Source organism: Schistocerca americana, chromosome 1 (assembly GCF_021461395.2).
Source record: "Schistocerca americana isolate TAMUIC-IGC-003095 chromosome 1, iqSchAmer2.1, whole genome shotgun sequence".
Lineage (NCBI taxonomy): Eukaryota > Metazoa > Arthropoda > Insecta > Orthoptera > Acrididae > Schistocerca > Schistocerca americana.
The window spans coordinates 756,885,927-756,910,830 of NC_060119.1; the positions used below are offsets into that span (position 1 = coordinate 756,885,927).

General features: G+C 40.5%; 1 protein-coding gene across 1 annotated transcript in view; it reads right to left on the reverse strand.

Annotated features, from left to right (window-relative positions):
* Positions 1-1,247: 1,247 nt before the first annotated feature.
* The window catches only part of LOC124611662 (kelch domain-containing protein 4), a 47,612-nt gene continuing 23,955 nt past the window's right edge, over positions 1,248-24,904 (reverse strand). Inside the window, exons 6-9 of the mRNA XM_047140264.1 lie at positions 13,875-14,090; positions 6,740-6,882; positions 6,413-6,641; positions 1,248-1,637 (exon numbers count right to left, since the gene is read on the reverse strand). Coding sequence (XP_046996220.1) covers positions 1,414-1,637; positions 6,413-6,641; positions 6,740-6,882; positions 13,875-14,090 — 812 coding nt within the window. The 3' untranslated portion in view covers positions 1,248-1,413. The remainder of the gene's footprint in view (positions 1,638-6,412; positions 6,642-6,739; positions 6,883-13,874; positions 14,091-24,904) is intronic.

Sequence of the window (24,904 nt, forward strand, 5' to 3'; positions counted from 1 at the left end):
AACTATAGGTGCTGAAGTGGGCTTATTCCACAATGCTCCACTACAAATTCTGCATTTTCTCAACCAAAACTGGCCACGGAAAAAAATGTGTTGAAGGAAAAGGAACCCTTGAACAGGTTCTCAACGTACAGCAAATCGAGAAGTTCAGAGAGTTCTGTGTTCCTGTTTCCATCTGCTTCCTTGAGTATAGGAAAGCCTTTGACTGTGTTGCCCGGGAAAAGCTGTAACGTGCTCACAGTGTTCGGTGTCCCACATCATCTGACAGCACTGATCAAAAGTCTACACAATAATCTCATAAATGTGAAGACAAGTGCCCCTTCTGATTTTTTCAGCATATCAAAAGGTGTCAATATGTAATGGTTGTTAACAACCACTACCAGTCACAAAATTTGTTAACTAATGTATTATTTATTTATTGTGTGGCATGTTTTGAGGGGTTCATCATAAGGCTACATGGCATTACAAAAACAATTTCACAATAGGATCATGCAGATGTTAAACAGTCTGTTCATAAATTCTGTGGTTATCCTGTGGAAGAAGAGAAAACCTAATAAGAGGCGATGTCACTTTGTAAGCTGGACTGGTGTTTGCATGAAAATGTTTTGTAACAGTCAGTCACTTTGTTCATGTGGCGTGGCAGTCTCATTGTGACGAGCTGAGGTGTTTCCATTTCTGTGGCTCTCTTGATCACTGTTCACAAATTTACACAAAAGTACCAGTAACTTGGAAACATGGTCACAAAAACAAATCTGTAGTGCAGTGGACAAGACGGCGGTCAAAATACAGCTGGTTTCGATTTGACTATCAATCTGTCGATCTGTGTGGTGTCAGATTTTTTTTATGTTTTGACGTTTTATGTTTTTAATTTTGTTTCTGAGCCTGCCAATGTCTCAGTGGCTCTACTATTTGGTGATAAGATAAAATACTAATAAATTACTTGGGAATGGACAGAAGCACAACAGGGGCCAATTATGGGTCAGTGTTGGATTGATTGGTGATCAAGATTGGCATGTTACTTGCCCTTTCATCAGGGAATCCCTGCCCTAAACAGTGCCAGTCACAACAACAAATGTGCAGATCTGTAGATTTAGTTCTAAGCAACTTTTCCTTATTCCTGAAGTAGTGGGGAAAAAATTTCAAGGAACTGATTATTGCCACCAATGAACATTTCACATACTCCGATAAAACTTACTGTATTTATCCTTTTTTTTTTTTTTTTTTTTTTTTTTTTTTTTTTTTTTTTTTTTTTTTTAACAGATTATCTGCATACATGGGAACATCACATTCGGTTGGGTGTGCATATGTGTAAGGGAATAAAAGTGACCTCCCACAAATCTTTTCGAAAATATGTGATAATGTATTTGAAAAAAAAAAAAAAGTTTTTAAATAACAACAAAACTTGGTCAGTCACAATTAGTCTGTTTCCATTTTCAAATTATTTTTGTCATTGTTTTCAGTTTTTTTGCTGGCAGTACCCTCTTCTTCCTCTTCATCATCCTCATCTTCACCTTCATCTTCATCTTCATCCTCCTCCTCATCATCATCACTTTCATCCGATTCACTGTCTGAAGCAATCCATTCTTGTGTGGCTAAGTCACTTGTTATGAGGGTTTTCCATTCATCCAGCTTATGGAGGTCTGAAAAATTAGAAAGAAAATGTATCAATGAAATGATGTAAATGATATTCTGAAATTGATTGAAGGATCAGTTTTTACATTTTACAGGTTAGAGAACATTCCATTTATCATAACTACTGAACATCATGGTACTATCATCTGTAACTGCTTCCCAATCAACTAATCATTACATGGGCCATTCATTCTGTTACTTATCTAGTAAATTAACTGCAATGGCTGTGTAATCATCAGACAAACAAGCACAAAAGAGAAGATTAGAAAAGAATATAACAGTGAAATGGCAGGTAAGGTTACCCCACGTGTAGGCATGTCGTTATGTGTAGGGTATTTTCACTAAATTACGGCCTTACCATATTTACTCAAATCTAAGCCGCACTTTTTTCCGGTTTTTGTAATCCAAAAAACTGCCTGCGGCTTAGAATCGAGTGCAAAGTAAGCGGAAGTTCTGAAAAATGTTGGTAGGTGTCGCCACAACTAACTTCTGCAATCAAATATATGTAGCACAACACAGGTATGCTTTGCAGGCACAAAGATAAATACTGGCGCCAAAACCTCTGTGTCAGTAAATAAATTAAAAGAAAAGGTAGAAGAATATAAACATTATGCCATGTATTCTTTCGTGTTCGCTGCTATCTCATTTAAATCCTGTCTGCCTAATAAACTCCGAAACTAGACCAAGACAACAGCAAACATGGATTAATGTACGTATCATGTCATGTTTATATTCATATTATTCTTATGCTGAATAGCGGTACAGTCAGAAATGAAGCACGGCAACTGACTAAATTTTTAAATCTAAGGTGACTAATTTCTGTGCAGAATGTAATGTACTAAAGAGGCGTCTGCAAAGATTTTCAAACAGAGAAAAATTTTCGCTAAACTCTCATTCAGAACATCTATCATACGCAGCTATTATTTGGTTCTTGTTGATCATTATCAGAGAAAGCAGCAGTGTAAGTAACAACAAATAGCAGTCTCTTGCCATTGTTTCGCTAATGAGATAATTCCTCTCTTTAAGCAATCGATTCAAACCAGACGAAGCACATGAAAAAGGAAGGGTACCCGTATAAATACGGACGGAGCACCTGACACGTAGCAATGGCTACTTGGTAAAGCTTAACTGTTAAGCTTACGACTCGAACCAATTCGACCTCAGTTGTGTTTCACGTTACAATGGACCAACTTTGTTTCGATTTGGAGGGGTGGTCTAAAACTTTTCTGTCACCTTGAATTTCGAGTCTCAAATTTCAGGAGCAGCTTAGATTCGGGTAAATTTCTTATCCTTGATTTCGAGTCTCATTTTTCAGGTGCGGCTTAGATTCGAGTGCGGCTTACATTCAAGTACATACGGTAGATTCTCTGACTCCTGGATGGCTGTCACACTTCAGTAGCACATTTAACTGATAAAGATAGAAACTACACTTTTTTTGTCTGAATTACTTTCACAGAATTCACAAATACACTAACCTGAAGGTCCGTGGCCCTGGTACAATGGTACCTTCAATCATGGTTTCACAAAAGACATGAACAGAAGAAGCAGCCATTTATATTACATTACTCAGCCTTTTCTGAAAATAAGCTTACATTAGGGGTATTATATGTACCCATTTTTGGATGCATTGTTTCATTGGTCCTCCTGCCATGCTCCCAATACAAAGTTTAGTGAACAGTTTACGTAAGTAACTGTTTCCTGTGATACAAATATCTGATAACAGATACACTGTGTTCCACAATGGTAATGCCTTTGCATATGCACTGCTCATGTAGAAGATGATGAACAAGCAGATGAACCCTATGCCCAAGATTTTGCTCTTGCTACAGGCAAGAAATTTCTATGTAATGATCTTTTACTTGTCTTTTCATTTTTGCTATCTGTGTAGACCATTTTTAATATTTTCCCTGGTTTCTGTAATACTTGTTTAAAACCATGAGAGATGGAGCACAAGCACGCTTCCAGAAGGAAATCAGCTATGTCCTTTTCAGAGGAATAATCCCAGCACTTCCCTTAAGCAATTTAGGGAACATGTGGAAAATTTAAATCTGGATGGCCATATGAAAATTTGAACTATGGCCTTCTAGTATGGAAGTTCAGTGTTTCCCAGTGTCACATTACTCAGTCAGAATAAGATGATTCCATCTTCAGAGAACCATAAAGGATAATCTCCACAAGCTAAAATTCTCTCAAAAAAACCAAGTTGAAAGCATGCACACTCATAACTAGGGAGTACTCTGTAATACTGCTTCAGTCAATGAATTCAAACACAATGAATTCACAATTAGTACTACTCTCTTCAACACAGTGTAAAAATACAGGATACTCCCTGTTGGAGCAATATGTAATATTAGGGAAAGGCAACCACTTGCCCATAGTGGATCAATGCATGGAGCACAGGAAAACATAATAAAAAAAAAGCAGCATTCATACTAGCTTTCAAGCACTAGCTCTTTTTCTAGCAATAGTACACACATTCACACACTCCACCACACAGACACCCAAGGGCACACTCAGCAGTGTCTATTTGGGTGTGTGTGCAAGCTTGTGTGTGTGAATGTGTCAACACACTTGGGAGTGTGCATGTTTGTGTGTGTGTACTATTGCTAGAAAAAGAGCTAGTGCTCAAAAGTTTGAGTGAATACTGCTTGCTGTTATTTGTTTCTGTGCTTTTCAACATAGGTAACTTTTACGGGATGAAGGTGACTATTAGTAATGAAACTGGCAGTGATCCTAGCACAAGATGGATACAGGAAACTTTTCTGCGTTCTTGTGAATTCTTGATTACTCTGAGCACCTGTCTAGATGGAATCATACAATTCAGACGTCAATTTCAGTAGAAAGTCAATTAAAAAAAAAAAAAAAAAAAAAATCGCCAATATGTCCCAAGGACCATGCAATTCTGACCCGTTGCCATTTTGTCATTTGGCAATAGTCTCATTCAGATGCTGTATGGACGTATGGAGCGGATGGGGTCAGCACACCGTTCTGACAGCTGCAGTAAGCTTTCAGACAATGGAGCCATTACCTCTCATGCAGTTCATGAGCCTCTTCCAGTCCTTGCAGCAAGGAAAAATCCTGACAGCAGCGAGAACTGAATTCGCATTTTCCACACTGAATGCTTTGCAATGCATGCAGATGCATAAGAATAGCAGAATAAATAAAACAGCTGACAGGAAAGCCTATTTTTTATGCAACGCAGAATTGAGTGAGGATGGACATGATAAACAGCTGTAGACATCTGCCAGAGGTAAGGCAACAGAAGCTGATGCTGTATCTATTCCATTCTATATTGAATATGGGGAAGAATTGGTCCCTGTTCTAGCAATAATCTACTGTAGGGTGCTAGAACAACAGAGTATCCATGTGATTGGAAAAAAGGTGCAGGTTATTCCAGTATTTAAGAAGTGTCACATGATATATGCATTAGTGATGTCAAATTATGGAATATATTTTCTGCTTGTGTATGAAAATCTTTTTCAAAGCAACTGCTCAGCAGAAATGTGAATTCTACGGCAAACCAAGCTTCCTTTGTCTGTTCAGAAGATCCGGAAGGTTGTAAATAATGGACCCCAAATTTTTGTAGCATTTCTTCACACCCAGAAAGCCTTTGGACTGTTCTGCACCTAAACAAATACATGCTCATGCAATATGATTGGAATAAACCATTTACTAGTTAACATAACCCAGTATTTTATTCTTAATGAGGAGACAACGCCAGAAGCGAAAATAATCTCCAGTGTCATATATGAAAGTATTGGAAAGTAAAGCAATTACACACACAGATTTGTGACATATTGTTACAAACATCTAAAATACTTCAAAGTAAATCCCTTTTGGTAAATATACCAGGTCAAGATTAGGGAGGCTAGCATAGCATCACCAAGCTGCAATTGGCCGGAAACTCCCTGTCACGCAGAAAGACATGTCGTGTTTTACCTGCAAGGTTATGGCAATCTCCATTTTGGAATGAGCAAAGAGCTATCTCAAATAATAATTATTTTTCTTAATCTTTCCAGCACCCACATCTGTACTAGGCAAAATTGAGTGACTGCCCTTTGCATAGGGTCTTATAATGAACCACACACTAGGTTTGAAAAAGACAATTAGCACAGTTTTCAATTTTTGATTGCTAATTCTTGCCTTCTATAGATGAGGGTAATGACATCAGCAGATTGAAATTTTGTCTTGGGTGTGTTCTCAAATACTCATGTTTTATAGCAACTTTCAAGAAAGATGTCCAGTTTGCACACCTTCCATAAGTTCATTTGCAATCACCACTTGGTTGTTCTTGTGACTGACAGTCAACAGTTTGGGAAGCGGCTGGGCATACTTCCCACGTGTTCAAATTGACAATAATTATGTTGGGCACAGTCATTTTTAAAATACTGGGAGTTTCTGTTGTGATCCACATATTCAGCCCAGTGTTCAAAATATATACGAGACACATGGTTCCTGGTTGACTGTTGTCCAGGCAGGATTTACTGCCTTTTATTCATAGCCCGGCTTGAATGTCTTCTTCACCTCGAAACCAGAGATTCCAACAAAGCAGAACCCCTGTAGGCTTTCTGCATCATTTAGTAGATTTCATCCTTTTGAGTTTTGAATCCATCATGCATTGTGGCGCTTGCACTATCAGGAGCTTCATGAAAATATCCACCCTGATGTTCCCATAGCTCAGAGTGTACTGAGCTAACAACATTGAAAAGCTAACATAATTTTACAACCAAATTTTTAAATGAATGCTAACAAAAAAGTTAAAACATACAAATATTACCCATACCTAAGGTGTAAAAATCTGACAATGTAAACTCCTTATCTCCATCCTCCACCATGCCACCGTACAAGTAGAGCACACTTCGCTTAATGGCAAGGCCACAATTAATTCTAGGTGAAGGAAAAAAAGTGTTAGTTTCATTAACAATTGTTTCTTCTGTTGTACTGTGAACAGAGGGCACAGGTTTCCCAATAGTGACTTTGAAAATGCCATCATCAGCAACAGTAGTGCATTCCTGAAACATTATTATTATTATTATTATTATTATTATTATTACTTACAAGTACAGATGTTTCTTTGAATTACTACACAGAACATTAATGGAGGGGCTACCTCATTTACTTCTGTCTCTGTTGGGGAAACATCCATTTCTTCTGCACTCTCTCCTTCACTTTCTACTTCATCACCACCAGCAACATCTTTTTCCTTTTTTCTTCTTCTTTTTGATGTTGTCATATCTTTCTTACATAAAGTAACTGAAATACAAAATAGTTGAAAATATAAATATTTCTTTAAATTAGAGATGGGCAACTTAAATGTACATCTTGGTTTCTTTCACTGCGTGAAATAGTACAACAGGGAACACAACTGCTTTCGTGGAATTCTGATTGGTGCAACTGGTGATAGGCACTATTCAAAAGTACTCGTAGGGTCCCCTAAATTGGTCAGGTGTGTACTACCCATCAGACACAGCTACCCAGGTAGCTGACTATGTGGGGGTGCATACATAGTTTTTTTCTTTTTTTATTAAAATTCCAAGGGGTAACGCGCTGAAGCATTCACAACTAAGTGCCAGAGTTTGAAGTGCTCCTGAAAAGCAGTGAAGCTCACATAATGCTAGGTACAGAAATCTGGTTGCAACCTGAATTTGATAGCAGTGAGACTTTTAGGGAAAAATTAAAAGCATATCGAAAGTATAGGCTAATGGGAAATGGAGGTAGTGTAATTTTTGCAGTAGACAAGAAACTCAAATCCACCAAGATAGAAACTGAAGCTGCATGTAAGATTGTTTGGGCAGGACTCAGTATCAGGGGTGGACATAAAATGATAATTGGATCCTTCTATCAGAACTAATCTTCTGATGTAACTGAAACCTTTCCAGAAAACCTCAGTTTGCTTGTACGTTAAGTTACTCAATCATACTGTACTCATCTGTGGAGACTTTAATCATCCAACAATCAATTTGGAAAATTATAGTTTTGTTAATGGTGGGCATGATAAGACATTCTGTGAAACATTACTAAAACCCTTGTCTGAAAACTACCTAGAACAGGCAGTTCAGAACCCCACTACGAAGGAAATATATTGGATCTAATGGCAACAAATAGACCTGACCTCTTTGAGGATGTCCACATCAAAACTGGAATCAGTGACCATAGTGCGGTTGTGACAACAATGATTACCAAAGAACAAAGGACAACTAATACAAGCAGAAAGATATATATGTTCAGCGAAATAGATAAAATTTCAGTAGTGTCATATTTCAATATGGAACTTCAGACTCTCAGCACAGGCCAGGAGCATGTGCTCATGTTTAAAAGAACAGTTGATCATGCACTGGATACATATGTACCCAGTAGAACAGTTCATAATGGGAAGGACCCTCCGTGGTATACAGTTACTGTAAAGAAACAGAGACTACTGCATAATATGTGTACACCAAAAGATAGGACTATAGATAGATGAGACACAGAATGGAACATGTTTGGCTGTCATGAGAGCAATGCATAAAACTTTCAATGACTACTATAGCAGAATATTGTAAAATGATCTTTCATAAAACTGAAAGAAATTCTGGTCATATGGAAATGCTGTTAGTGGTACCAAAGTTAGTGTCCAGTTCCTAGCAAAAGAGACAGGAAGTGAAACTGAGAGTAACAAAGCAAAAGCTGAACTGCTTAACTACATTTTCAAAAATTCCTTTACAAATGAAAAGCCAGGAGACTTGCCCCAAAATCTTTGTACTACTGAAAACATGAGTAAGGTAAGTATTAATGTTGGTGGTGTTGAGAAACAGTTGACATCACTAAAATTGAGCAAAACTTCAGAGCCTGATGGAATCCCTGTCAGATTCTATACTGAATCTGTGGCTGAGTTAGCCCCTCTTCTAACTATAATCTACCATAGACCCCTTGAACAAAGAACTGTGCCCAACAGTTGGAAGAAAGCACAGGTCACAACTATTTAAAAGAAGGGTAACAGAAGTGATCCCACCGTACTACTGTCCAATATTCTTAACATCGATTTGTTGCAGAATCTTAGAACATATTCTAAGCTCAAACATAATGAGGTATCGTGAAAAGAATAACCTCCTCCATGCCAACCACCATGGATTCTGAAAACATTGATCATGTGAAACCCAACTCACGCTTTTCACATATGACATACTGAAAGCTTTGGATCAAGGCACTCAGATAGATGCAGTATTTCTTGATTTCCGATAAGTATTTGACTCAGTACCACACCTACACTTACATCAAAAATTCAATTTTATGGCGAATCAAGTGAAATTTGTGACTGGATTGGGCCTTTTTGGTAGAGTGTATGCAGCCTGTTATCTTGGATGGAAAATCATCATCAGCGGTAGAAGTAACTTTGGGTGTGCCCTAGTGAAGTGTGTTGGTATCCTTGCTTTTCATGTTGTATATTAATGAACTTGCGGGTGATATTAATAGTAACTGCAGACTTTTTGCAGATGATGCAGTTACCTATAATAAAGTACTGTCTGAAAGAGTACCTGCATAAATATTCATTCAGACTTTGATAAGATTTCAAAGTGGTGCAAAGATTGGCAACTTGCTTCAACTGTTCAGAAATGTATTGTGCACTTCACAAACTGAAAAAAAAAAAAAAAAAAAAAAAAGCATAGTATCCTATGAGTACAATATCACTGAGTCACAGCTGGAACAGGCAAACTCATACACGTACCTGCTTGCTAAAGTTTGGATTGATCACACTGGCTCAGTTGTGGGTAGAATACTGGGGAAGCAAATCAGTCAACAAGGAGATTGCTTACAAATCACTTGTGTGACCCATTGTACACTCCTGGAAATGGAAAAAAGAACACATTGACACCGGTGTGCCAGACCCACCATACTTGCTCCGGACACTGCAAGAGGGCTGTACAAGCAATGATCACACGCACGGCACAGCGGACACACCAGGAACCGCGGTGTTGGCCGTCGAATGGCGCTAGCTGCGCAGCATTTGTGCACCGCCGCCGTCAGTGTCAGCCAGTTTGCCGTGGCATACGGAGCTCCATCGCAGTCTTTAACACTGGTAGCATGCCGCGACAGCGTGGACATGAACCGTATGTGCAGTTGAAGGACTCTGAGCGAGGGCGTATAGTGGGCATGCGGGAGGCCGGGTGGACGTACCGCCGAATTGCTCAACACGTGGGGCGTGAGGTCTCCACAGTACATCGATGTTGTCGCCAGTGGTCGGCGGAAGGTGCACGTGCCCGTCGACCTGGGACCGGACCGCAGCGACGCACGGATGCACGCCAAGACCGTAGGATCCTACGCAGTGCCGTAGGGGACCGCACCGCCACTTCCCAGCAAATTAGGGACACTGTTGCTCCTGGGGTATCGGCGAGGACCATTCGCAACCGTCTCCATGAAGCTGGGCTACGGTCCCGCACACCGTTAGGCCGTCTTCCGCTCACGCCCCAACATCGTGCAGCCCGCCTCCAGTGGTGTCGCGACAGGCGTGAATGGAGGGACGAATGGAGACGTGTCGTCTTCAGCGATGAGAGTCGCTTCTGCCTTGGTGCCAATGATGGTCGTATGCGTGTTTGGCGCCGTGCAGGTGAGCGCCACAATCAGGACTGCATACGACCGAGGCACACAGGGCCAACACCCGGCATCATGGTGTGGGGAGCGATCTCCTACACTGGCCGTACACCATTGGTGATCGTCGAGGGGACACTGAATAGTGCACGGTACATCCAAACCGTCATCGAACCCATCGTTCTACCATTCCTAGACCGGCAAGGGAACTTGCTGTTCCAACAGGACAATGCACGTCCGCATGTATCCCGTGCCACCCAACGTGCTCTAGAAGGTGTAAGTCAACTACCCTGGCCAGCAAGATCTCCGGATCTGTCCCCCATTGAGCATGTTTGGGACTGGATGAAGCGTCGTCTCACGCGGTCTGCACGTCCAGCACGAACGCTGGTCCAACTGAGGCGCCAGGTGGAAATGGCATGGCAAGCCGTTCCACAGGACTACATCCAGCATCTCTACGATTGTCTCCATGGGAGAATAGCAGCCTGCATTGCTGCGAATGGTGGATATACACTGTAGTAGTGCCGACATTGTGCATGCTCTGTTGCCTGTGTCTGTGTGCCTGTGGTTCTGTCAGTGTGATCATGTGATATATCTGACCCCAGGAATGTGTCAATAAAGTTTCCCCTTCCTGGGACAATTAATTCACGGTGTTCTTATTTCAATTTCCAGGAGTGTATAATATTGCTCATATATGTAGTACCTGTACCAAATAGGACAAACGGGCATATTGAATGTATACAGAAAGGGCAACTTGAATGGTCACAGGTGTGTCTGACCCACAGGAGAGTGTTACAGAGATGTTGAAGAAACTGACAGCCTTTTGAAGACAGACAAACTATTGCAAGAAACGATAATGAAGTAGGCCACAGCAATCATTTAAAATTTGTAGCAGTGCTGGGATTAGAACCCACGTCTCCTGCTTATGAAGCAGATGCTTTATCTGTTGCACCACACTGGTACCATAGATACCAAAGAGTGGCCTAATGGACACCACATCTGCCTAATGAGCACGAGACCTGAGTTCAACTCATGGCGCTGGTACAAATTTTAATTCACTGCTTTGGCCTACATCATCATCGATAACGATGACACTCATTATGTCTCATGAATACCAACCAATAACATCTCCAGAAAATCTAATAACAAAGTTTCAAGGACCAGCTTTAAATAATGACTCTGCGAATATACTACAACCCCCTACATATTGCTCACACATGTATTGTGAGGACGCACAGAGACATTCAGTCATTCTTCCCAATTTCCATACATGAATGGAATGGGAAGAGACCCTAATAACTGGTACAATGAGATCTACTCTCTGCCATGCACTTCACAATGGATGCAGATGTAATAATATATTTCCACTGATTGTTTACTGATACTTACAACACATTAAAAAGGTAGAACATTGATAGAAATGTACCAGGCAGATGGTTTCACAACTGTTCATCCAATCTGAGCAACTAACAGGAGATCTGCTATAATCTGCAGCAGTTGGATGGGTACAACTTGTTTTTGTTTCTTGGCCTATTATTTAGATTAATAACTACTAACGAAAATCGACTGAAGAATGCCAAACAAGGTTTTGTCTTGACTGAATGTGGCAAACAGGTGACATTTTAGGTGTATTCTAGAATTTTGAGTAAAGGGTGTTTTACATTTGGTCATGAGTTGAAAAATTCTTCTGAAGATGTAATTAAACTGCAAAAGCCAATGGTGAATATAGTGTTGTGATCAGTGTACCTCAGGAGACATGCTGCTCTGAACTAACAGTCGGTCTCCACCTGACATAAAATGAAAGATCACCGGAATTTCATAGAGATATTTCAAGCTCTGTCACCAGCAACATGTGCCTCTTATACCCGTGGAGCGACATGCTTGACAACAAAGTACACAGCAGTAAACTATGATTCATTCACTTGAGCAAACTGCAGGTGCCATGCAAAGTGGACAGAAATCTAAAAATCTTCTATTGAAGTTAGTGTCCTTGACTGGGACAATATATGGGGTAGGTAACTTCTACATGAAAAAAGTAGCTTGCACAAAAGAATCATGCAATTTATCTTTAAGGATTACTTTACTGCCTGGAAACATTATGAAGTTAAATCTGTAAACAATTTCAACACGACTTGTGCACTTTATCATAGATACATTTGGATGAACACTATCATGGTGATAACGTTAGTGAAGATGGGAAAGGAACAAAAGCTGCAGTTTAGTATCACACTGACAACAATGTTATTACCTACAGAAAGCTCGCTCTTTTGGATAATGACTGGTGGAAACGGGAAGAAAATTGGCTATCATCTTTTCACAGGAATCACAAAAGTATCTGCCTCAAGAGACCTAAATGTGGATAGCCACACAGGGATTTGACTCTCCTCTTTTGGAATATGGATTCAGTGTCTTATCCACTACACCACCTGGCTTGGTAGCCCTCAGTGAGATGAGGGCACATACCAACACTCCTGGCAGTAATTTTCCCTGTGCAGCATTTGTGAATGAATCAAACGAGAAGTGGAGAGGGGTTGGATTAAAGTAACACTAATCAACTGTTTTCAATACACTATTCCATTATTTGCTGAGTATGGATGTACATGAATATGTAAAATAACCCAAATTATCTGATTTTGTGGCTAGTGTTCCTTCTAGGGGAACAGTCTAGGCATGCCCCACTGATAGGCTCAAAACTTCCGGCTGGAAATGAAATAAGTCATAATGGGTTTGTCTCTCGAACTGATGAAAGTTCTCATCTATCAGCAGATGGCACGGATCCAGATTCACAGTATACTATAATGCTGATGTTTATGTAATTTGTTTAGGAACATGGACAGGTGAACAGTTTTGTTTTAAAAGCTCTGGTGTGAATTTCAAAACATTATAATGAAGATTCCTTGTTTTTATCAATATGTGGATGACAAGTATGTTGCAAAAGTAAATTTTTTTGTCTAGAAACAGCATGCACAGTCAATGTGTGGGAATCCTTAAGGCAATTATGGGTATAGTGATTTCCAGTTAAACCAGGAAGTTGATAATCACCATTAAGAGAGTGTTTTGTAAGACGGTGTGTTCTGTAAGATACAGAAAACCAGCAGAAATACATCTAAGAGGGACTGCTAAGTCATGTTGAGAATGTATCCCATGGGTTCCACGTCATAAGGGTTATCAATAATGTATGTGTCATATGAATAATTTGTGAATCAGAACAGACATGACATAATTCACTATGTAGCCCAAATACAATTTTTGAGGAAGAGTATCAGTGTCTGTGTTGCTTATGGTCCATGAGAAGTATATGAATGGTTTGTATGCAAAAGTACTACAAATGACATGCAGCTGTCAGTGTTGGAGTACAGATCAGATGCCCAGCTCTAACATGTCACAGGTGTTCCACTTGGTTAACATGCTAAAAAACAGGATGTAAGTGCTAGTTTATCTCCTATGAAACTACTTTAGCCTAAATAATTATATACCAACTGTTGGTGTTACTAGATATCTAACTGATGGTGTTACTAGTTATCTAACTGACAGTCACTTAATATTTCACAACACATCAGAATAAAAAATAATAAAAAAAAATATTAAAATTGCACAAGCCTGATATGTTCTTAAAGTTATCTGAAGTACTATTGGCTAGATTTAAATTTTTGCTGGAAGTGGATGACTTCATGTAAGATTACCTTTCCTCCATGACATTTTCTCAAGATCAATTGCATGCAGATCATTGTAGAATGTGCCAGCCAATTCTTCCTCTGTTTCTTCAGTATCACACACACCACCAAATGTATAAGCCTTATTTCCTGTGGCCATTGCAACAGAGACACCACATCTCATAGGCACTGATCCTGATTGTTTGATTGGCTGCCACTTCCACTTTGTGCCACTTTGGTCATGTCCTAGAAAAACGTGCTTGGTCTTATTTTAAAGTTTGTACATAGTCTTGTAGTCACAAACTTACAAGCACACACTGTCTTCACAGAAAATAAACAAACATTCAGACACATTTTCTGTAGAGGTTACAACTGCATGTCATCCAGTGAGGTATTGTACTGCTCACATTAAGAAATGTGAATATCAAGAACAGCTTGAATTAACCCATCTGGCATTTTATTTCATGCTTATATTAGTTTTACAGAGAAATAAAAATTAAAATATGCCAACAATAACATGGAAAAATACAACTGTATCATACAGAGGTAAACTGTCACAATGCTACTAGTTATGAGGTGTATACAGAGATCTCAGCAATAAGAACCGACGGCCATCGCTTATGAATATAGAACAACTTACATGAATTTTTGAATGTTCTCATTATTAATGCTCGATGAGTAATTTTTTATGTAAAATTCCCTTTCCTTTTCAGCTTGAGTAGTAATACGAGCCGTGTTTTTTAAGTAAGTACCATTTTGAAATTAAAAAAAGGGGCACTAAGATATCAAAGAAAACTGGCGTTCTACGGATTGGAGCGTGGAATGTCAACTCCCTTAATCGGGCAGGTAGGTTAGAAAATTTAAAAAGGGAAATGGATAGGTTAAAGTAAGATATCGTGGGAATTAGTGAAGTTCGGTGGCAGGAGAAACAAGACTTCTGGTCAGGTGACTACAGGGTTACAAACACAAAATCAAATAGGGGTAATGCAGGAGTAGGTTTAATAATGAATAGGAAAATAGGAATGCGGGTAAGCTACTACAAACAGCATAGTGAATGCATTATTGTGGCCAAGATAGATACGAAGCCCACTCCTACTACAGTAGTACAAGTTTATATGCCAACTAGCTCTGCAGATGACGAAGAAATGTATGATGAAATAAAAGAAATTATTCAGATAGTGAAGGGTGACGAAAATTTAATAGTCATGGCTGACTGGAATTCGGTAGTAGGAAAAGGGAGAGAAGGAAACGTAGTAGGTGAATATGGATTGGGGCTAAGAAATGAAAGAGGAAGCCGCCTGGTAGAATTTTGCACAGAGCATAACTTAATCATAGCTAACACTTGGTTCAAGAAACATAAAAGAAGATTGTATACGTGGAAGGAGCGTGGACATACTGACAGGTTTCAGATAGGTTATATAATGGTAAGACAGAGATTTAGGGACCAGGTTATAAATTGTAAGACATTTCCAGGGGCAGATGTGGACTCTGAACACAATCTATTGATTATGAACTGTAGATTAAAATTGAAGAAGCTGCAAAAAGGTGGGAATTTAAGGAGATGGGACCTGGATAAACTGACTAAACCAGAGGTTGTGCAGAGTTTCAGGGAGAGCATAAGGGAACAATTGACAGGAATGGGGGAAAGAAATACAGTAGAAGGGGAATGGGTAGCTTTGAGGGATGAAGTAGTGAAGGCAGCAGAGGATCAAGTAGGTAAAAAGACGAGGGCTAGTAGAAATCCTTGGGTAACAGAAGAGATATTGAATTTAATTGATGAAAGGAGAAAATATAAAAATGCAGTAAGTGAAGCAGGCAAAAACGAATACAAACTTCTCAAAAATGAGATTGACAGGAAGTGCAAAATGGCTAAGCAGGGATGGCTAGAGGACAAATGTAATGATGTAGAGGCTTATCTCGCTAGGGGTAAGATAGATACTGCCTACGGGAAAATTAAAAAGACCTTTGGAGATAAGAGAACCACTTGCATGAACATCAAGAGCTTAGATGGAAACCCAGGTCTAAGCAAAGAAGGGAAAGCAGAAAGGTGGAAGGAGTATATAGAGGGTCTATACAAGGGCGATGTACTTGAGGACAATATTATGGAAATGGAAGAGGATGTAGATGAAGATGAAATGGGAGATACGATACTGCATGAAGAGTTTGACAGAGCACTGAAAGACCTGAGTCGAAACAAGGCCCCCGGAGTAGACAACATTCCATTAGAACTACTGACAGCGTTGGGAGAGCCAGTCCTGACAAAACTCTACCATCTGGTGAGCAAGATGTATGAGACAGGCGAAATTCCCTCAGGCTTCAAGAAGAATATAATAATTCCAATCCCAAAGAAAGCAGGTGTTGACAGATGTGAAAATTACCAAACTATCAGTTTAATAAGTCACAGCTGCAAAACACTAATGCGAATTCTTTACAGACGAATGGAAAAACTAGTAGAAGCCGACCTCGGGAAAGATCAGTTTGGATTCCGTAGAAATGTTGGAACACGTGAGGCAATACTGACGCTACGACTTATCTTAGAAGCTAGATTAAGGAAGGGCAAACCTATGTTTCTAGCATTTGTAGACTTAGATAAAGCTTTTGACAATGTTGACTGGAATACTCTCTTTAAAATTCTGACGGTGGCAGGGGTAAAATACAGGGAGCGAAAGGCTATTTATAATTTGTACAGAAACCAGATGGCAGTTATAAGACTCGAGGACATGAAAGGGAAGCAATGGTTGGGAAGGGAGTGAGACAGGGTTGTAGTCTCTCCCCAATGTTATTCAATCTGTATATTAAGCAAGCAGTGAAGGAAGAAAAGAAAAATTCGGAGTAGGTATTAAAATCCATGGAGAAGAAATGAAAACTTTGAGGTTCGCCGATGACATTGTAATTCTGTCAGAGACAGCAAAGGACTTGGAAGAGCAGCTGAACGGAATGGATAGTGTCTTGAAAGGAGGATATAAGATGAACATCAACAAAAGCAAAACAAGGATAATGGAATGTAGTTGAATTAAGTTGGGTGATGCTGAGGGAATTAGATTAGGAAATGAGACACTTAAAGTAGTAAAGGAGTTTTGCTATTTGGGGAGCAAAATAACTGATGATGGTCGAAGTAGAGAGGATATAAAATGTAGACTGGCAATGGCAAGGAAAGCGTTTCTGAAGAAGAGAAATTTGTTAACATTGAGTATAGATTTAAGTGTCAGGAAGTCATTTCTGAAAGTATTTGTATGGAGTGCAGCCCTGTATGGAAGTGAAACATGGACAATAAATAGTTTGGACAAGAAGAGAATAGAAGCTTTTGAAATGTGGTGCTACAGTTGTCTTGTGACAGCCAGAGCGAGAGCACCAGCAGCAGCGAGTACTGTTTGCATAAAGCGTTTATTTTGCATTTTGTTTACGACCTTCCACTAAGGAAGGGATTCTATTTGTGTTTATCTGCTCTGCATAGTAACTAACAGTTCTTGATAAAACTTTACGTAGTTTTTGTGTTAGATTTCTTAGTGCTTTCTTGATCGTTTAGAACAGAAAGCGCCCTAAAACCGTCTTTTGTTTGTTTCGCGGCCGTTAGCCACTAGTCACTTGAATCAGCAGTTGTCTTGTGACAGCCAGAGCGAGAGCACCAGCAGCAGCGAGTACTGTTTGTATAAAGCGTTTTTGTACTTATTAGCTGCGCTTAGCTTTTAAATAGTTTTTCTGGGAAAACCTAGCATAGTTTTCGCGTCTCGTATTTCAGTGAGTGTTTCTTGATTATCAGAGTAGCTCATCAGAAGATTATCTTGGGAATTTGTCACCGTATAGAGTAGGGTAAACATAGTCATGTGTAGGGACTGTGGTTGTTGTGAGCGGACGCAAGGAGAATTGGCCACTCTTCGGGGGCAGGTGGAGGCTTTGTCTGTTAGGCTCATCGAGCTCGAGGCGCAGGCGTCGGCTCGTAGTGGCGTTGGGGCAACTGTGGTGAGACCTATGCCTACTTCGGTGGCCTTGGAATCACATGGAACCCCTGATGTCGCTGCGTCTTCCGGCAGTGAGCATCTTACCGGTCAGCCATCACTCCAGGGTGAATGGCGGACAGTGGTGGGCTCGCGCGTGCCTGGCCGAAAGGCGAAGGTGGGATCTGGCCGCGTGGCAGCTGCCTTACCCCTTTCCAACAGGTACGGGGTGCTTCCTAGTGGTGATGACATCGTTTCCGAGCCACCACAGGATGCCTCGCCTGTTGGGCCAGTGGCCGATTCTCCGGCAAGGTCCCGACAGTTACAGAGGGCGGGCCTATTAGTTATAGGGAGCTCCAACGTTAGGCGGGTTATGGAGCCCCTCAGGAAAATAGCGGGTAGGTCGGGGAAGAATGCCAGTGTGCACTCGGTGTGCTTGCCGGGGGGTCTCGTCCGTAATGTGGAGGAGGCCCTTCCGGCAGCTATTGAACGCACTGGGTGTGACCGGCTGCAGATAGTAGCACATGTCGGAACGAATGACGGCTGCCGCTTGGGTTCTGAGGCCATCCTTGGTTCCTTCCGGCGGCTGGCTGATTTGGTGAAGACAACCAGCATCGCACGCGGAGTGCACGCTGAGCTTAATATCTGCAGCATAGTGCCCAGAGTCAATCGCGGTCCTCTGGTTTGGAGCCGTGTGGAGGGTCTAAACCAGAGGCTCAGACGACTCTGCGACTATAATGGTTGCAAATTCATCGACCTCCGTTATTGGGTGGAGAACTGTAGGGCCCCCCTAGACAGGTCAGGCGTGCACTACACACCAGAAGCAGCTACTAGGGTAGCAGAGTACGTGTGGCAGGCACACGGGGGTTTTTTAGGTTAGAGGGACCCCCCCTTGGGCGAAACGATAAAATACCTGACAGCTTACCAGAGAGGACATTATCATCGTTGATAAAGAACGTCCGTCCTCAGAGACCAAAAACAGGAAAAGTTAACGTAATATTGGTAAACTGCAGGAGTATCCAGGGCAAGGTTCCTGAATTAGTATCTCTTATTGAAGGAAATAGTGCGCATATAGTATTAGGAATGGAAAGTTGGTTAAAACCGGAAGTGAACAGTAACGAAATCCTAGACACAGAATGGAATATATACCGCAAGGATAGGATAAACGCCAATGGTGGAGGAGTATTTATAGCAGTAAAGAATTCAATAATATCCAGTGAAGTTATTAGCGAATGCGAATGTGAAATAATCTGGGTTAAGTATCAAAGGTGGGTCAGATATGATAGTCGGATGCTTCTATAGACCACCTGCATCAGCAACCGTAGTAGTTGAGCGCCTCAGAGAGAACCTGCAGAACGTCGTGAAGAAGTTTCGTGATCATACTATTGTAATAGGGGGAGACTTCAATCTACCAGGTATAGAATGGGATAGTCACACAATCAGAACTGGAGCCAGGGACAGAGACTCTTGTGACATTATCCTGACTGCCTTGTCCGAGAATTACTTCGAGCAGATAGTTAGAGAACCAACTCGTGAAGCTAACGTTTTAGACCTCATAGCAACAAATAGACCGGAACTTTTCGACTCCGTGAATGTAGAAGAGGGTATCAGTGATCATAAGTCAGTGGTTGCATCAATGACTACAAGTGTAATAAGAAATGCCAAGAAAGGAAGGAAAATATATTTGCTTAACAAGAGTGATAGGGCACAAATCGCAGAATATCTGAGTGACCACCATCAAACGTTCATTTCTGAGGAAGAGGATGTGGAACAAAAATGGAAAAAATTCAGAAACATCGTCCAGTACGCCTTAGATAAGTTCGTACCGACTAAGGTCCAAAGCGAGGGGAAAGATCCACCGTGGTATAACAATCATGTACGAAAGGTACTACGGAAACAAAGAAAGCTTCATCATAGGTTTAAGAGTAGTCGAATCATAGCTGATAAGGAAAAGCTGAACGAAGCGAAAAAGAGCGTAAAGAGAGCAATGAGAGAAGCATTCAACGAATTCGAACATAAAACATTGGCAAACAATCTAAACAAGAACCCTAAAAAGTTTTGGTCATATGTAAAATCGGTAAGCGGATCTAAATCCCCTATTCAGTCACTCATTGACCACGATGGCACCGAAACAGAGGACGACCGAAGAAAGGCAGAAATACTGAATTCAGTGTTCCGAAACTGTTTCACTGCGGAAAATCGTAACACGGTCCCTGACTTCAGCCGTCGCACGGACGCCAAAATGGAAAATATTGAAATAAACGATATCGGAATTGAAAAACAACTGCTATCACTTAGTAGCGGAAAAGCATCCGGACCAGACGAGATACCCTTAAGATTCTACAGTGATTATGCTAAAGAACTTGCCCCCTTTCTATCAGCAATTTATCGTAGATCGCTGGAAGAACGTAAAGTACCTAGCGATTGGAAGAAAGCGCAGGTCGTTCCCATTTTCAAGAAGGGTCATAAATCAGATGCGAATAATTATAGGCCTATTTCGCTTACGTCAATCTGTTGTAGAATAATGGAACATGTTTTGTGTTCTCGTATTATGACGTTCTTAGATAATACAAATCTCCTTCATCATAACCAACATGGATTCCGCAAACAGAGATCATGTGAAACTCAGCTCGCCCTATTTGCCCAAGAAATTCACAGTGCCGTAGACACTGGCGAGCAGATTGATGCCGTATTCCTGGACTTCAGGAAGGCATTTGATACGGTTCCGCACTTACGTTTAGTGAAAAAAATACGAGCTTACGGAATATCGGACCAGGTTTGTGATTGGATTCAGGATTTCCTAGAAGAAAGAACACAACATGTCATTCTTAACGGTTCAAAATCTGCAGATGTAGAGGTAATTTCGGGAGTACCGCAGGGAAGCGTGATAGGACCTTTATTGTTTACAATATACATAAATGACTTAGTTGACAACATCGGTAGCTCCGTGAGGCTATTTGCAGATGATACGGTTGTCTACAAGAAAGTAGCAACATCAGAAGACTCGTACGTACTCCAGGAGGACCTGCAGAGGATTAATGCATGGTGCGACAGCTGGCAGCTTTCCCTAAACGTAGATAAATGTAATATAATGCGCATACATAGGGGCAGAAATCCATTCCAGTACGATTAAGCCATAGGTGGTAAATCATTGGAAGCGGTAACGACCGTAAAATACTTAGGAGTTACTATCTGGAGCGATCTGAAGTGGAATGATCACATAAAACAAATAGTGGGAAAAGCAGGCGCCAGGTTGAGATTCATAGGAAGAATTCTAAGAAAATGTGACTCATCGACGAAAGAAGTAGCTTACAAAACGCTTGTGCGTCCGATTCTTGAGTATTGCTCATCAGTATGGGACCCTTACCAGGTTGGATTAATAGAAGAGATAGACATGATCCAGCGAAAAGCAGCGCGATTCGTCATGGGGACATTTAGTCAGCACGAGAGCGTTACGGAGATGCTGAACAAGCTCCAGTGGCGGACACTTCAAGAAAGGCGTTACGCAATACGGAGAGGTTTATTATCGAAATTACGAGAGAGCACATTCCGGGAAGAGATGGGCAACATATTACTACCGCCCACATATATCTCGCGTAATGATCACAACGAAAAGATCCGAGAAATTAGAGCAAATACGGAGACTTACAAGCAGTCGTTCTTCCCACGCACAATTCGTGAATGGAACAGGGAAGGGGGGATCAGATAGTGGTACAATAAGTACCCTCCGCCACACACCGTAAGGTGGCTCGCGTAGTATAGATGTAGATGTAGATGTACAGAAGAATGCTGAAGATTAGATGGGTAGATCACATAACTAATGAGGAAGTATTGAATAGGATTGGGGAGAAGAGAAGTTTGTGGCACAACTTGACTAGAAGAAGGGATTGGTTGGTAGGATATGTTCTGAGACATCAAGGGATCACCAATTTAATATTGGAGGGCAGCTGCATCAAACCAGTCTCAGGACTCAAGACCACAACAACAACAACAAGAACAACAAGATATCTCAATCATTTTATTTTTACATGAAAGCCTGTACCTTAATCTACGCACTGACACCATTACAGTCTGATTCTTCCTTGTTTACATTGTGTACTGAGTGTTTAAGATGCCTCCGATAATCGCGAGTCCCGCTGACTGTGAAGTACGGGCTGTTATAACATTTCTTAGTGCTAAAGGGCTAAAAGCAATTGATATCCATCGTGAGATCTGTGCAGTTTACGGAGAAAACATTATGAGTGAGATGGAATGGTAAGAAAGTGGGTGAGAGCATTTAAAGACAGCTGCACAAATGTGCATGATGAACTTCGGTCGTTAATGAAAGTTTGGTGCAGGAAGTGGACAATAAGATGAGAGAAAACAGACGCTTTACGATTTCCTCCTTGTGAGATGACTTTCCTAATGTTTCTCATAGTGTTTTGTATGGCGTTGTGACCAAGCACTTGAATTACGGAAAATTGTGCGTACGTTGGGTACCGAAAATGTTGATGGATGTGCACAAAACCAAATGTTTAGACAGTGCATTGACTTTCCTTGAGCGGTACCACAATGACGGTGATGATTTCTTAAGACAAATTGTTACGGGCGATGAAACATGGGTAGCCTACGTCACACCAGAATCAAAGCAACAGTCCATGGAAGTTGAGCAAGGGCATCGTTTTGCTGTAAGACAATGCCCGTCCGCATGTGGCAAATCAGACCAAAGATCTCATCACATCTTTTCAATGGAAAACTCTCGATCATCCTCCATACAGCCCCGATCTTGCGCCCAGTGACTACCATCTGTTCCTGCACTTGAAGAAACACCTGGGTGGTCAGCATCTTCAAGGCGATGATGAAGTCAAAACAGTGATGATGCAATGGTTAACAAGTCAGGTGGCAGACTTCTATGAGGAGGGTATTCAGAAGCTGGTACAACGATATGACAAGTGCCTCAATATTGACAGAAATTATGTAGCAAAGCAGATTACGGAACAGGCTTTCATGTAAAAACAAAATTATTGAGATATCTTAGCACGCCTTTTTTTAAATTTCAAAACAGTACTTAGTTAAAAAACACGCCTCGTAGTAGTATTAGTACTATCAGAGGATATAATAAAAAAATGCTTGTCACCTGGATATCAAGTGTGGTCAATCATAAATGCAAACAGCCTCAATGTGTCGTTGCAATTGGTTAACACAACAGTAACTATTAATAAGGTATTAACACGGGAAGAAACTGGAATGATTTTATTGACTGTGTTAATATATGACTACAGCAACAACAGAAAATATTTTAGAAAAAAATCATGCTCAACAACACTGCAAAAAAAGGCACCAACATTCCAGTTTTTTTGAAAATGTTTCAAAAAATGTGTGGTTCATAGTAGTATCTAATCAGCTCTAACTACGATACAACTTTGGTTTTTCATTTTTTACAATTCCAAATGAAGCAAAAGTGAAGGCTCTGACAATACATCTATTGGTGAGAAGCTCTGCTCATTTTATAGTAGACGAAAACAAAACAAATAATCATGCCAACAGTTGATCCCCCCCCAATCTCTCCACAAGACAGGAAAATAAAGGACCACATGCACTTTTCAAAAGTAAATACCTTCTAGTGCCAAAACAATCCCATTTATTTAATCTTCTCTCTCTCTCTCTCTCTCTCTCTCTCTCTCTCTCTTTTTTTTTTTTTTTTTTTTTTTTTAGAAGGAAATCTGCTGCTGTAAGCTGTTCGTACCAGGAGTGGTACACAGTAAGGTATATACACACAAAGAATGTATGTTGTTTATGAGAATTACAGATGTTTAGTACAGATATTATAATTTTATAGAGGGAAACATTCCACGTGGGAAAAATATATCTAAAAACAAAGATGATGTAACTTACCAAACGAAAGCGTTGGTATGTTGATAGACATACAAACAAACACAAACACACACACAAAATTCAAGCTTTCGCAACCCACAGTTGCTTCATCAGGAAAGAGGGAAAAAGAGGGACAGACAAAAGGATGTGGGTTTTAAGGGAGAGGGTAAGGAGACATTCCAATCCCAGGAGCGGAAAGACTTACCTTAGGGGGAAAAAAGGACAGGTAAGTCTTTCCGCTCCTGGGATTGGAATGACTCCTTACCCTCTCCCTTAAAACCCACATCCGTTTGTCTGTCCCTCTTTCCTGATGAAGCAACCATGGGTTGCGAAAGCTTGAATTTTGTGTGTGTGTTTGTGTTTGTTTGTGTGTCTATCAACATACCAACACTTTCGTTTAGTAAGTTACATCATCTTTGTTTTTGGATATTATAATTTGTTTTGTTGGTGTATGGAGAGACTTCTTGTGGTAGTGACGAGAAGCAAAACTTGGTCGGCTACAGAGGTAGCAGTGTATGTTGGTCAGTAAAGAAACCAGCCCCTGTGAGAAATGAAGCTGGACCAGAATATTATACAAGGTGTATCATAATTAATGGCATAAACACATACAGTTGGAATCACACGATACTAGAAGCAAAAAACTCTCGGTAAACACTGGGTCGAAAATGCATACCTTAAGAGCTACGAGTAATTTTTCCATCTTTGATACTGTGAAACAAATCACTTTTACTGAAAGCTCTTGGCTTTCCATATTTTGGGAAATGGTAATGTGGACCAAAACAAGAAAAAAATGTCCAGTAAACATGTGCTTTAAAATGCACGTGCTCAACTTTGCTACTTGGAAACACAACTCTTCTAATGAACACTTGCTCATAACTTTTAAGGTATGCATTTTAGAGCAAATGTTTACTGGACATTTTTTCTTGTTTTGCTCCACAATGTGGAAAGCAAAGAGCTAGCAGCAGAAGAGATTTGCTTCACAGTATCGAAGATGAAAAATTGCACGTAGCTCTTAAGGTATGCATTTTTGACCTTAGGTTTACGGAGACTTTTTTGCTTCTAGTATTGTGTACTTTCAACTGTATGCATTTACGCTATTAATTATGATACACCCTGTATAAATCATGAATTGGCTTGACCAAAAGTAACACTTCATTTGTATAATGTTACAATAAAATGTATTGTTGTAATGGGGTCAAAGCATTTTTCAATTTGACCAATTTAAAAATTAGTGGTTATTTATTGTCTGATGTCTGGAGAAGACCTGGACCA